Source organism: Dendrobium catenatum, unplaced genomic scaffold (genome assembly GCF_001605985.2).
Source record: "Dendrobium catenatum unplaced genomic scaffold, ASM160598v2 fragScaff_scaffold_1417, whole genome shotgun sequence".
Classification (NCBI taxonomy): domain Eukaryota; kingdom Viridiplantae; phylum Streptophyta; class Magnoliopsida; order Asparagales; family Orchidaceae; genus Dendrobium; species Dendrobium catenatum.
In genome coordinates, this window is record NW_021319879.1 from 809,357 (window position 1) to 824,181 (window position 14,825).

General features: G+C 37.3%; 2 protein-coding genes across 4 annotated transcripts; both read left to right on the forward strand.

Moving 5' to 3' along the window:
- The first annotated feature begins 913 nt into the window (after positions 1–913).
- On the forward strand, positions 914–2,032 carry LOC110111604 (GATA transcription factor 1-like). Its single transcript, XM_020843545.2, has 2 exons — positions 914–1,171; positions 1,259–2,032. Exons 1-2 carry the CDS (start codon positions 1,019–1,021, stop codon positions 1,835–1,837), a joined length of 732 nt encoding a protein of 243 aa, XP_020699204.1. The 5' UTR covers positions 914–1,018; the 3' UTR covers positions 1,838–2,032.
- Positions 2,033–3,403: 1,371 nt separating this feature from the next.
- Positions 3,404–5,753, forward strand: LOC114580947. 3 transcript variants are annotated; one of them, XM_028699966.1, is made up of 3 exons: positions 3,404–4,172; positions 4,246–4,348; positions 4,427–5,753. In XM_028699966.1, exons 1-3 carry the CDS (start codon positions 3,908–3,910, stop codon positions 4,431–4,433), a joined length of 375 nt encoding a protein of 124 aa, XP_028555799.1. In that variant the 5' UTR covers positions 3,404–3,907; the 3' UTR covers positions 4,434–5,753. The 3 variants fall into 3 exon arrangements, with proteins under 3 accessions (XP_028555799.1, XP_028555801.1, XP_028555798.1); XM_028699968.1 differs by having other exon boundaries at positions 3,404–3,986; positions 4,080–4,172; positions 4,246–5,753; XM_028699965.1 differs by having other exon boundaries at positions 4,246–5,753.
- The last annotated feature ends 9,072 nt before the right edge of the window (positions 5,754–14,825 follow it).

Here is a 14,825-nt window from a genome sequence, read left to right on the forward strand (position 1 = left end):
TATTTTCGCGTATTGCTAGATATTACTCGATATTGCTAGGCCAAGACCAATACCGAGTTTTGCTATGTACTGCTCGGTATTGCTCTTCACAGAGCGATATTTTTCATTATTGTCAAGCAATACATAGCAATATTGAGCAATACCTATCAATACTGAGCAATACCTTGCAATACGCGAACATAGCAATCACGGGTTCCAGTCCGGGTCAAGTCATCGGGCCACGCGGTAAATAGTAAGAGTACGTGGAGACATGTTATTGGCGTCCGAACGTAGAGCTACGTCAGGATACCTGACCTAATAATTGTTCCTAATTTAGTGTTGATTCGAAGAATAATTTGATATTTAAATATATAATGATTTTTTATTTGTATATTATTTTATTTATAAATGTATCATATAAATAAAAAAAAGCCATCTCCCATTCATGCTTCCCAACGAGATTTATTATGAATGGAGTCTGACAGAGAACCGTGCCACTTTCAAATTAATGATTTACCTTAAAAAAAAAAAAACTTCCTATGTGATAGGCTTTTGCCCTTTAAATTTGACCGTTATAATTTCAATTTTCAAAAATTTAAAAAAATCATAAAATAAAAATTTCTGTAAATTTAAATAAATCCATTGCCTTATCAGAAAAACAAAATGAATGAAAGCTGAGGTTAAAATTTATTGATATAAATATAAGGAAATTAATATGTTATAATGTACAAATTTATTATTAAAAAACAATATATGATAAATACTAAAAAGTAATTATTTTTTTAATTACGTTAAATAAATTAATTATGAACGAATTTTTTTTTGGGAAATTAACGATTTTTTAGTAGTTTTCATTTTTTATAAGTTTGTTATTGTTATTGTTATTTTATTTTTTTAATAAATTATTAAAAAAAAAAAAGCTGAGATGAAGAAGAGGAGCAAAGAAAAAGCCCTTCGGCTTTATCCTCTCCTCCTCCCTTTCCCCCCCTCTCTCTCTCTCTCTCTCCTTCTGTCCTCAATCAAAGCTACGGAGACCGAAATGTTCAAACCAACGGCGGCGGCGGACTTTGCTGACGAGCTCTTTCTACTGGATTTCTCCGACGAGAAGGGGTCTACAAACCCTAACCCTAGCCGCCGCCGAGCGGCGCATTTCTTCCAAGAAATCCTGGACGCCGACGTCGATGGACTGCACGTAGGCCTCTAATCCCTAAAGAAATCTCATATTTCACTTAAAATTTTACAAAGGTGTGACCTCTCTTGGGTTTCCATGCCGTTCTAGGGTTTAGCGGCGCAGGAAGGAAAAAACGAGGAGGAAGAAGAGGAGCTTGAGTGGCTTGCGAATAAAGACGTTTTCCCGGCGCTAGAAACCTCTTTCGACCTCTCGGCCCAATCATTTAGCAGCAGCTCCGCCGCCTCCGGCGATCGCCGGAGCCCTGTTTCCGTCCTAGCTTCTGCGCTTCCCTTTCGAGCTCCGGCAAAGTTACGAACCAAGGGGCAGCGCCGGCGGCGCAAGACGCTACCTTGTTTCATCCCTCCGCCGCCGGCAGCCCATCCGGCGGCCTCGGCTGGGAAGAGGAAGTGTCGGCACTGCGAGTCAGAGGAGACGCCGCAGTGGAGAGCCGGGCCCGAGGGGCCAAAGACTCTCTGCAACGCGTGCGGTGTACGGTTCAAATCCGGTCGGCTCGTTCCGGAGTACCGGCCGGCGAACAGCCCGACCTTCACGGCCTCGGTTCACTCGAACTCCCATCGACGGATTGTTGAGATGCGTCGGCAAAAATACGGGGCGGCTGCCTCCTCCGCCGCCGGCGGGCATGGCCGCGGGCGCCGGAGCTTAATCGCTGGTTTGGCCGTAATGTAATATTCCATTTCACCGGTGCTTTTTTGAAAAGTTCCCTTTTTTTTTCGATTTTAGGTCGCAGAAGTAGAGAGAAATAGGAGAAAATATTTCTTCATTGAATGGCGTCCACAACTCCCACATGAGAAAGTTTGGTTTGCTTGGTTCTCTGCCCCAATATGACAGTGACACAATCAAATTTATTTTCATTTTGTGCTCTTTTACAAATCTACCCATACTATTTATTTTTCTATTTCTAAAATTTCAAAATAAAACATTTTGCACAATTTTTAGGCTTAATTGTAATTAGGAGTTTAATTAAAGTATATTTTTTAAATGCTTTGGAGACATTTAATATTATAACAATTTTAAATATTAATAAAAAAATTAAACATAGTAGAACAATTTTATTTTAACTTTTGTACTCTTTTACAAATCCACCAATATTATGTATTTTTTATAAATTTCAAATAAAATATTTTGCAACAATTTTTTAGATTTAAGATTTGGTAATACATTATATAAATTATTATTAATTGTGATTTATATTTTTAATAATTTAATTTAGTTATTTTATTGATAACATAATTTTATTTTTATTATCATTAAATTTTAACACCTAAAAATTAGATTAGATAGGAATAACAGTTAAACCGCTCTTAAGTGTAATTAGAAGTTTAATTATTTAATTAATTAAAGCTTTTTAAAAAAAATGGATGGGGGACAGTGCACGTGGGAGGGCTGGAGTGGGGCCCAGTTCCATTATGCTTGGCGAGATTGGCTGATTGGGGTGTTGGTATATAATTAATTTCTATGTTCATTGAAGGAAGGGGGTGCTGGTGTGAAAAGGGTGCATGACAGCTAATCACGAGAAAAATATGCCTTTACTTATGGAACAGTATGTGATGTATTATTAGAAAAATTATCTTAAAATATTATTTTATATTGATTTTTTTTTTTGGGTTTTGGATATAAATATTCAGTAAATGCAAATAATTAAAAAATGAAATAAAATATTTATAATACAGGTGTTAATATTTGACACAATCTGAAAATTTGACTCGAACCCGATCAGAAAATTTTGGGTTCGGTTAACTAGAATCAGAATTGGGTTTGGTTCGGGTTAGAGATTTTGACCGTTTGTAAAATCGGGACGGGTTCGAGTTGACCCAGAAATACGAAATCAAATCGGTTTGACTCGTTTTTAATTGATTTAGGAGGATTTTAAAATTTTATTATGAAATAAGTAAATGCTATTTCTAAAAAATAATTAACCATATTGTCAAAATTGAATTAAGCTTGGTTAATTTTAAATTGATTAAAGTAAATCTTATCTTAATTCGATTTAAGTTTAAATAAGTCAAATTAAATTAAAAAAATTATTAAAACATATTCGAAGTGTGTCGGGTTGGGTTGATCGAGACCCAAAGCGGGTCGGGTTTGGATCCGAAAACTGACCAGTTTGCAAAAATGGATAGGATTCGGGTCGAACAATGCTGGGTCAGTTCCGAGTTAGATCAAAACTTAACCCGTGATCCGATTTTGACAGCCCTAATTTAGAAGATAAAAAAATTAAAATTAATAAAAATTATTTCATTACGAGTGAATAGGGTTTTATGGCCACAACGCTGAGCCCTAGCTTCGACGTGGTTACGACCCAGCTCCCCTCTCAATTGGCCGGATCGTACCCAGTTCCACCGACGGCCGACTACAATTGTACGACACTTCCTCTCGACATCATTCACCTCTAGGCCGAACCGTCCCCCAGCTCGAGCTCGGCCATCGCCTCCCATCCGACTCATTTCACCGCCATTTCGTATCTGTCTGGTCCGACAACTCCCACCCCTAGCTACCGCCGACCACATTACAAAAAAGAGGGGGTTTACTCTCATCTCAAGCAGAAACTCAACCGTCTTCCTTCAAGCCCTGGCCCAACGTCCTCCTCTAACCAGCACCTTGTTTGACTTTGATCGTACCCAACCTCTCGATGTCAGCTAGGCCTCTATGTCTAGGGTTGCTTGGCTCTGTGTGTGGTATCTGGTGTTCAATATTTTTTCTTCCCTTAACCTTTGATTTCATGTGATTTTTTTCCGTATGGCTGTAAATCGGCTTGGGGATCCTGGGTTTTTGGATGGCAAGGCAAAGTCGAAATCGTTTCGTGATGCTTTATCTGGTGATTCACCTGGTTTTTCACTGCTCAAAGTTTCTTCTCTTCGTGATTTGCCTTCTTTAATCATTTCGGATGAGGAATTATTGTCTCTTGCAGCGCCTTTTGAGTTTGCGTTGGTAGGAAAATTTTTGGGTCGTCGCCTGCCTCTGGATTTGATTCAGAAATTCTTCTTTAATCTCAAGATGGGTGGTGCGTTTTCGATTACTGTTTTGAATCCTAAAAATGTGTTGATCAAGCTAGCTAATGACCTATATTATTGTAGGATTTTCTCTCACTGATCGTATTTCATTGCTAACCCGTTTCATGAAGTTGTTGAAGTGGTCTCCCATCTTTGACGTTAATGTTGAGTCGCCTATTGTGCCCGTGTGGGTCTCTTTTCCCAGTTTGTGTCCTCACTTTTTTTTACCTCACACTTTTCATGGTTTGGGCTCTTTGTTTGGTAGGCCTTAGCGTGTTGACAATGCCACTTCGAACGACACTCGGCCGTCTATTGCTTGAATTCTTGTGGAACTAGATGTCACAAAACGTTATACTTCTCAGGTGTGGCTTGGCTCTGAATTTATGGGATACATCCAAAATATTGAAATGGTGGTTTTCCCATTATATTGCTCTCATTGTAAAACGTTGGATCATTCTAAAGAGGTTTGCCCTATTTTATTTCCTAAGATTGATGTGCATCCCTCTGTTCCTGAGGCGGCCGTCATGGAGGTGGCTAATAATCCTATTAATGGTTTGGTTTAGGTGGTGCTTAATAAGGGGTACTTGTTAATGATATTAATCTTGACATTGATACTATGACTGTCGTGTCTCCTTTACTTATTGAGGTTGGTCTTGTTATTGCGAATGTTGTAGAGTTAGGTGTTGGTGTTCCACACAGTGATGATGTTTTAGTATGCCTATTGCTATCCTTCAGCCGAGTGAATGCATTGTGTTGAATGCTCCTGGTGAGTTTATTTAGGATTTGTATGACTTGCTTGCTCCTATTGTTGAGGAGGTCGAGGCGGATGATGGTGTGATTCAGATGGATGAGTGCATTGGTTTAGATAGGGTTATGGATGTCCCTATTGTGGTGGTTGTTGTTCTTCCCCTCATGGGATATGCGATAGTTACTGGCAATGTTTTTGTTGATGATTTGGAATCTTTGGTCAGGATTCCCTCCGTTGGGGGGAGTGATTGTGATGATTTGGTTGATGTTCCCGTGGGGCTTATTTCGCCAAATATTTTTAAGTCAAGGATTTTGTCGAGAGCAGGGGAGTCCTGTTTGAGACAAATTGATTGGTTGGGTGACTTGATGGATTCTTCGTGCGACCTGGATGATGATTTGGAGGATGAAGTTGGGGCCTTACAAGGCTCGTATGGTTTGGATATCTCTAGGGCTTTGGGTCCCCCTTTCTCTCGTTGTGGAAAATAGCGTTATTGCAAATCTAGGAGATAGTTCTTCTGCTTGCCCCATGGATGGCCAGGATTGGTTGCAACCTTGGTGGTCTTTTGGTCTTTGATTGTGGTTGTTTCTGCCATTTCTGGACTTCGATCCGGGTTGCTTGGATACTCTTCGTGGACGTTTGCTGGGGAGCTGTTGCTTTTGGTGCGTTGGAGTTTGCTGATACTTCCTTGTTGTTATCTTTTGTTTTGCCTTGCTTTTTATCTTATATATTTAGTTGGATCCAAAGCTCGTAGGTTTTTATTCAAATGATGTTCTTTTAGTGAGCTTATGATCTTTTAAGGTCTTGTAATTTTTATACTTATTAACATGTCGGCCCTGCCATTGTTTAAAAAAAATAATAAAAATTGAATAATTTAATATATAAGATATTAGAGACTTGCTGGTAAAAATTTATATAAAATATGAAGAGAGAAGACCAAGGATCATATATATGGGCATGGTTTAGAAAATCGAACCGGCCGATTCGACCGGTTCAATCGTGAATCAGACATGTGATCGGTTCGATCCTCATGAAAAACCGGCCCAACATAAAGCTAATGGGAATCGATTTGAACCGCCGGTTCAACCGATGAACCGTCCCCATTTTTAAGAACGAGCATCAAAGACCTCATAAAATATTTGTATGTATATTTATTAATTTTTTTAGATATAAAAGATACAATAATACTTTGTTGTGATAGATTAAAAGTATTTTGTATTCATCACACAAAATAATGAAGCATGAATAATGTTATAATTTTAGAGTTAAAGTTGGATGATTCAATGTAAAAAGTAGAGTTAGAAAACATAAAAAAAGTTGTCCCAATGAAAGCCTAAGGCTTCATTTGGATGGGCTTTCTTTTTGCTTCTTAAACAACTAAAAAGTTTCTACTAGAAAGATGCTTTAAGAAGCAGCAAGAAAGTCGCCCCAAACGAAGCCTAAATAACTAAGCATGCCATTGTGGGTTCTATTTTTAAGGGGAAAAAATGATTTTAGCATAAAACATTCACTTAATGGTATAAATTTTATAGACAAATAACTCTATAATAATAAGAGGTTATGATTAATAAAAAAATTTAATGTGTTGTTTGATATACATAACAATTTAACATCATTCAATTATATAAATTTTATCATTGAGCATAATATTAAGCCTTTAATAAGGAAGAATTTAGTTATTTGTGAATTTAAATAAACACATTGGATTGTGTTAAATCTTAGTTCATTTAAAATTCAGTTTTTTAAAAAATTGAAATTTATTTAATTACTACTTAAAAAGAGTATTAAGAGTCTTACTTGATTTGATTATAGATTCTTTTGTACATAAGAGATAGAGAACACCACATGAATTAATTATATATTTTTGAATTATGATTTCAATCATGAGTAAAAAATTCTTTTATAGTTTAAGCACGATTTCATCTTCGTTTGGGACGGTTTTTTATTGTTTTTTTTTTTAAACAGAGTTTTAGTAGAAAAATTACAAAAAACTTCGATTTAAGAAACAATAAAAAAACCACCCCAAATGAAGCATTCATCTTCACCTAATTTTAGGGATGTAAATGAGTCAAGTAGAGCTTGAGTCACCCTCACAGCTCACACCTAATAAGTCAATTTAGGATTAGCTCAAGGTTACTTGTTAGATGATCGAGTTCAGCTCACAAGTCATTTATTGAGTTATATTCGAGTTGACTCAAAGCTAGATTCGACTCAGTTAAACCACTACCTAACTTCGACTATTTCCTACTAAGCAAAACCAAAGCAACACTCCTTTATTTATAAAAATTTGGATTCTAATATTATATTTGTTTATAAAGCATACATTGCCACACATAAATTACTTTTCTATTGTTTTATTGCTACAACACATAATAATAATATTAAAATCATCATCTTTTCATTTATTATTGTATTATTAATAAAGGTAAAAGTTATATTATAGTAATTTCTAAAGCCTTAAAATAAAAAAAAAAAGTTAAATTTCAATTTAAAAAATAAAGCTTTTTTTTGTTACTTTCTTAAATAACTTTTTAGTAACAAAATCCCCCCTTAGCATTTTGGTAAATAAAGAAAATTAGAGAACTAATTGAAGGAAATAAAAAAAAAAAGGTTTAGAAAGTAAATTTGAATTTTTGGATGGTCAAATTGAATGAACAATTAATTGAGAAAGAGTCCAATTTAGGACTGTTGGCGAAATTTGACCTATTAACATAGCGTGGAAGACTTGACAAATGAGCACATGGGTATATTAGGACTATGGGCTTATTTTCGTTGAAGATTCTTTTATTCTGCAATTATCAGAAGTATTTTTTTTCTATTGTGATATTTATTTGCAAATAATAAAAAATTTGCAAATTTGTACGCAAAAAGAAAAAAGGGGGAATCTAAGCCTTCCTTTTTCATTCCTTTTACTCATATAGGCACAACATGCAAATTTTATTTTAAAGGTTTTTTTTTGGGGGTTGAATAAATAAGCTCTATTTTAGGAGAATTATAGTTTTATTTGGGATAATTTTCTTGAAAGCAAGGAAAATGCAGTAGTCAAAAGCTATTTCAAATGAAGACTAAGACTTCGTTTGTGACGGCTTTCTTGCTGCTTCTTAAAGTAGCTTTCTGGTAGAAAAATTTTAATTTTTTAACTAGAAAGCTGCTTTAAGAAGCAGCATGAAAGCCGTCCCAAACAAAGCCTACGGCTTCGTTTGGGATGGCTTTCTTACTGCTTCTTAAACCAACTTTTTAGTATAAAAAATTTAGTTTTTGAATAAGAAAGTTGTTTCAAGGATCAATAAAAAAGCCGTCACAAAAGAAACCTAAGGATTTGTTTGGACGACTTTTTTATTATTTCTTAAATCATCTTTCTAATACAAAAATTAAAATTTTTGTACTTGAAAGCTGCTTTATGAAGTAGTAAGAAAGTAGTCTCAAACGAAGCTTAAGGTTTCGTTTGGGACGGCTTTCTTACTCTTTCTTAAAGTAGTTTTTTAGTACATTAAATAAATTTTTTATACTTAAAAGCTGCTTTAAGAAGCAATAAAAACGAAACCTAAGACTTTATTCAGGACGGATTTCTGATTGCTTTCTAACGCTACTTTTTACTATAATTTTTTTTTTAAAACATAAAAAACAGAGGCCTAAAGCTGTACCAAACAGAGCTACGGCTTCTTTTGAAACAACTATCTTACCTCATCTTAAAGTAGCTTTCTAGTACAAAATTTTAAAAACACCGCTTTAAAAAGCAATAAGAAAGCCGTCCCAAATGAAAGCTTAAGCTTAAGAACCTCCTTCTCTTCCTTGCTTCCTTGTATCTTTTATTATTATATTTGTGCTTGTGTGGAGTGTTATAATGAAAGATCAAAAAGATGATGATGAGCCTAGCTAGGATTTATGATGGCCATCAAAGCATAATTATTTACATGCAGCTGCTATCTTTAATATTATGCGGTGTAATAGTTCTAGCTATAAATTTATGGGTGTTCAACTACTTCTGTTGAGAGATAATATACATCTATTTTCTCTTTAGAAATAAATAAATAAGATAAAGCTGCATCTCCACTCAATCAAGGCCACGTGGCGCAGGTGCTTTCTCTCCATCCTTGACATGTTGGTTATGAGCTTAGGCTTTGTACTAAAACGTCTTAAGTTCGAGTCTTTGTGTACTCGTTGTGTGTGAGTTTGTCTTAAATGATTAAAATGTCCCCAAAAAAAATTAGGCTTCATTTGAGAAGGCTTTCTTATGACTTTTTTAAAATAATTTTATAATTATTTTTTTTTTTCAAAAAAATTTTGTTTTAAAAAGTCATTTTGGATAGTAATAAAAAAGTTGTTTCAAACTAGCCTTTGTGGAAGAATAAATTGGCCAAGGAATTGGCTTGGTGTTGTGAATTTGACATATTTTGCAAAATATAAATTTATTGAAAAATCAAAATTTAATTTCATCATCTTTTTCTTTAATATAACAGTCCTCTATATTGTTTTCTTTTAATTTAAAAATAATATTAAATTAATATTGTTGCGTCCTCTAATATTCACGACGGTAGGGAAATATAAAATTTAACTTCCTAGTTTTGTACGAAAATCCAACATACTGACAAATAAACAGTATGGGTGTAGCATTCATAAGAGACTAGAGTTTTTATATGGAAACCCCTGAAATGAGGAAAATTATGGGGACTTGCCTAGCTTAAATGAATCTACTAGTGTTTGCAATTGATTAATAATGAGAACCTTTTCTTGGGAAGGGCCTTGGCTTCATGTAGCCAATATACATTTATATATAGCGCAGTACATGTTGGGAGTTGGAAGAATCAGTGCAAACATGTTTGTTTGGTTGGTAGCAACATAGTCAACGAGCAATGTAGGTCGGAAGGACCATAATATGATGACGATGGTCAGAAGGATCATAGTCGGGCGAAGAAGATCAGAAAGACTATAGTCAACTGATGATGGTTAAAAGGACCATAGTTGGCGGGCGACGAAGATCAGAAAGACCGCAGTCTAATGATGGTGGTTGGAATGATGGTATTTAGGCCACAGAGGTTGAAAACATCGTAGTCTACGAGCAACAAAGGTCAGAAAGACTATAGTTGCCAGGTGTTGAAGGTTAGAAAGTTGGGGGGGGGGGGGGGGGGGGGGGGGGGGGGAGCGATGAAAGTCGAAAAGACCGTAGTTAGATGATGGTGGTTGGAAGGACCATAATAGGTGGGCGACGGAGGTCAGAAAGATCGTATTCTATGGATGATGTAGGTTGAAAAGACCATAGTAGAGTGATGATGGCCAGGAACCACAATCGGCGAGCGATTGAAAGTCAAAAAGATCTTAGTCGATGACAATGATCAGAAGGATCATAGTATGCAGGCAACGGAGGTCAAAAAGATCGTAGTCGGTGATGGTAGTCGAAAGGACTGTAGTCGGCGGACGACGGAGTTCAGAAAGATCGTAATATGGAGATGGTGGTCGGTAATGACCATAGTGAGTGGGAGCAGATATAAGAAATATCATAATCGGAAGACGATGGTCTGAAGGACCTCAGTCACGACGGACAACAAAGGTCAGAAAAATTATAATCGGGAGGCAGTGGTTGGAAGGATAATAATCAGATGACGGTGGTTGGAAGGGACTGTAGTTGGCAAGCAACGGAAGTCAGAAAGATCGTAGCCAGCGGACAACGAAGGTCTTAATAGACTATATTAGACATACAACAATAGTCGAAAAAGGTCGTAGTCAACGGGCGACAAAAGTCGGATTGGACCGTAGTTGGGTGGAGGTGGTTTTAAGAACCGCAATTGGTGGGAAATTGAGGTAAAAAAGACTGTAATCAGTGGGCAATGGAGGTCAGATTGGACGATAATCGACAAGCGATGGTAGTCGAGGGGATAATAGTTGGTGGGCGACATATGTCAGAGTAGTCGTGTAACAGCAATTTTGCACATATCGTCCAGGCCGATCATGGATCGTCCCGGGACGATCAGTTCAAATTTTGTTCCAGATTATGTACAGAAGTTACAGGAATGATTTCCTGTAGGGATCGTCCGGGCCGATCTGCGATCGTCCCGGGACGATCAATTCATGGCAAAAGTTAGAGAGCAAATTGTCCAGGAAATTAATTTTTGTCCTGAGAAATCGTCCCAGGCCGATTGGATTTTTGTTCAGATCGTCCAGGACGATCGTGCGATCGGCCAGGCCGATCAGACCAATATTAAGCTGAAATCAGCTCATTTTGAAGAAAGAGAAAATCATAAAATATCTAAAATCATTTTGAGGAGAGAGAAAGTCGAGGAGAAACTTGGAAAAGTTGATTTTTGGGTTACGTCGGGCCGTTTTCGTCACACGAGACAGTTCAAGGACTATGATCTGACGATTCAGTATCAGCCTGGTAAGGCTAATGTGGTAGCAGATGCTCTGAGCAGGAAATCTTCTGGATTATCAGGTATTCAGCTCACTTCTGATGATTTTCTGATTCGAGATATGGAACGGTTGCAGTTTGAGGTGATTTCCTCCAGTGATCTGGATTCTGAAGTTTTGACTCAGTTGAGTATTCAGTCTTCTTTGGAAGTAAGGATTCATGAAGCCCAAAAGTTAGATTCTGATTATTCGACGTTGATTGCTCAGATTGACTATAGTAAGAAGCCTGAACTCCGAGTTTCTGATTCTGGTACTATTTTCTGCAAGAACAGGTTGTGGATTCCTGTGTTTGGAGATATGAGGAAAGAGATTCTGTATGAATCTCATCATTCAGGCTATACTTTTCATCCGGAAAGTGGCAAGATGTACGGATATATGAAAAGTTTGTTTTGGTGGCCGGGAATGAAAAAGGATGTAGCAGATTTCGTTGCTAGATGCGAGGCCTGTCAGTTGGTGAAGGCAGAGCATCAGCGACCAGGAGGACTTATGCAGTCGTTGCCTATCCCTGAGTGGAAGTGGGAGGAGGTAACAATGGATTTTGCTATGGGTTTTCCTCGATCAAGGCAAGGGCACGATGCCATTTGGGTGATTGTGGATCGATTGACGAAGTCTGCTCATTTTCTTCCGATCAGGCAGACCAATCCGGTGGATCGATTGGCACAGGTATATGTGAAAGAGATTGTCAGATTACACGGTGTGCCTAAGGTGATTGTTTCTGATCGAGATGGACGGTTTATTTCCAGACTTTGGAATATATATATATATATATATATATTATATATTATATTATATAATATATATATAATATATTATATTATATATAAATGATCCCAACCAACCCTTAGCAGCTTAGCTTATGATACTGTTTTCATAAAAAAAAGCCATTATTTTTCCCTAATCAAAGAAAACTTACCTAATCTTAAAATATGTTTAGTTAATTTGCTTGAGAAATAATGCTCATATAGATTTCATATATCATCCAAATAAATTTGATCCAGCACGAATTTCAAGGCAAATTCTAATTGGAAACATCTAAAATTAAATCCGAGCCATCTAAACTTTTATTTCACTCAAACTTATAGTCGAATGAACGTCTCAAAAGATGAACCAACCGACACCTAATTCAACCAAATCGAAAGCCCAAATGAGTCCAATCAAGGACCCGAAAGCACAGTTTAAAAGGTTCAAATATAAATGCGGACCTAAATGATTTCCAAATGTGACAGGCTTATAGTCGAATTGAGCAGCTTGACAACAATTCCAAGAGCCCACAGATACTTTGAATTTAGACATCATTAAGAATCCTTAAATACTCGATAAATAATCTAGACACCTCATTATAAGATCTCTCCTACCTACATATCACACCCTGACCATCAACATTGCTATCGTTCGTCGCAGACTCGCGCCAGCCACAAACTTCGCCGTGACTTATCGCCAACCACCAATTGTTACTGAGACTTCGACCCCTGCCTATCTATGATCTTTCTGACCTCATCTCCGCCAACTATGGTCCTTCAACCACCGTCACCGACAATACAGTCAATCGACTTTCCTCGCCCGCCGACTATGATCCCCTCCGACTGTTGTCGTTTGTCAACTATGGTCTTCTCAACCTCGTCACCCGACTTGTCAGACCATACGCGACGGTATGTGGTCCCTTCCGCTCGCATCGGAGTCGATGGATCTAGATTCACTAGACTGACACTGATTCCAGGAATCTAGCTCTTCCGGAATTCTGATTTCAGAAACTCTTCTTTCGTAAACATATAGCATATAGAAACAAACACACAGAAGCTAAGACTATAAAGCACATACGACGGAAACAAATCATCCTATCTTTTTTCTTCCTCAAAAAGAATGATAACAAATAATACTCATGGCTTTTCAGATGAGACAAAAAAGCAGAACAGAAAAGTCATAGACTGTCAAAATCAATAAGGCACAACTACATACTATAACGGATCAGACTCTGAACGTTCTACTCCTGGATCTTCTTTTTCCCCGTTCCCAGAACCTGTAAAAACCACGCAAGAAAACAAGATGAGCTACCAACAGGCATCAGCAAGACAATAAACCTCCAATCAAATCCTCAGAGTCCTACATCAACCATCAACAGAGCAGTAAATCCGCTATCAAGAAATAGAAGTACGGAATCTGACAGAGCCAGAACAGAATGAAGTCAAATCAGAACAGAACAGACAGAACATAACATGATTAAATTCTCAAATCAGAACTGAATGATCATATTCACACAGAACAGATAAGGAAAAGTACGGAAATCAGAGCTCAGATCAGAATCGCTAGATCAAAATCATAATACAGATCAAATCAAATTCTACTATCGTACGGAAATCAAAAATCATTATCAATTCAGGATCTATCCAACAAGTCTAGAACAGATTCCCTGACACTGACAGTAATCTCAAGCGTATTCAGGCCCCTTAGCCTCCCTTCCCAAGACACTTGACAGATATCTCTGCGGATTCCTGGCCCCTTATTGCTCCCTTTTGTGTGTATGGCACCAGAACAATGTGCTTTGTAGCACCAGAAAGAACTTATCATCGGATCCGGAACTTGTATTCAGAAACAGATTTCAGAGCTCATTTCAGATTTCCGCTGACACAACAGGATCCACGAATCCTGAAACCCCTTATAACTCTCATTTATAGCACACAAGCATAGCTGTCATTTTCAGAACAAATTCCGGACAATTTTACGAATGTACGAAATCCGGCGGCATAACAGCAGTATACGAAATTTACACAAAATTCACCAAATCAGCAAGTATTCACCAAATTACAACAGAACTTTCACTAACAAACATTATAAGACTTTATTCTATTGCCATGATAAATTATTGTAGATGAATTATCAGAAATTGGTACAATCGAAAAAAACACCGGGCCGATCAAAATACCCGTGTCAAAATTCTCCAGAAAATAATTTCAAAACGTGCACACTCGGCACTTCAATTAACATTACCAATAAGTTAGCGCGGTAAACTGACATCGGAAAATACGACAAAAATTCTTGCTAACGATAAACTGATAATCCGACAGAAACTCGTTCAAACTTCACGTTCTGAATAATTAAGAAAGGTGGAATGTGCCTTAGTGCTTCGTTACAACATCTTTTCTTGAACTGTCTCGTCTGGATCGAAAAGGTTGCGGCGTCGCTCCAAAAAATCATAGTCTTTTTCAAGTTTTCTCCTTCGCACTTTCCTGTCTCCTCAAATTGATTTTGTAGATATTCTTTTATGATTTTCTCGTCTCTTTCAAAGAGCTAATTTTCAGCTTAAGTATTGGTGCTGAGTCGGCCTGCCGCATCGCTACGATCTGGTTCATGGACGATCTTGTATACAAAAGATCCGATCGGCCTGAATGATTTCTGCGAGGACATAATTAGATATTCCTGGACGATTGCTCTGCGTGGACTTGCCATGCAACTTGACGCCCGGGACGATCCCATGATCGGCCCGGACGATCCCTACAGGAAATCATTTCCTGTAACTTCG

What these genes read in the sequence shown, in the direction of transcription:
- LOC114580947 (XM_028699965.1), top strand. Translation starts at nt 3,908, where the DNA reads ATGGCTGTAAATCGGCTTGGGGATCCTGGGTTTTTGGATGGCAAGGCA. An exon ending in CTTTAATCTCAAGATGGGTG is followed by an intron (nt 4,173 to 4,245) that starts GTGCGTTTTCGA and finishes ATATTATTGTAG; the next exon opens with GATTTTCTCTCACTGATCGT.
- LOC110111604 (XM_020843545.2), top strand. Translation starts at nt 1,019, where the DNA reads ATGTTCAAACCAACGGCGGCGGCGGACTTTGCTGACGAGCTCTTTCTA. An exon ending in CCGACGTCGATGGACTGCAC is followed by an intron (nt 1,172 to 1,258) that starts GTAGGCCTCTAA and finishes ATGCCGTTCTAG; the next exon opens with GGTTTAGCGGCGCAGGAAGG.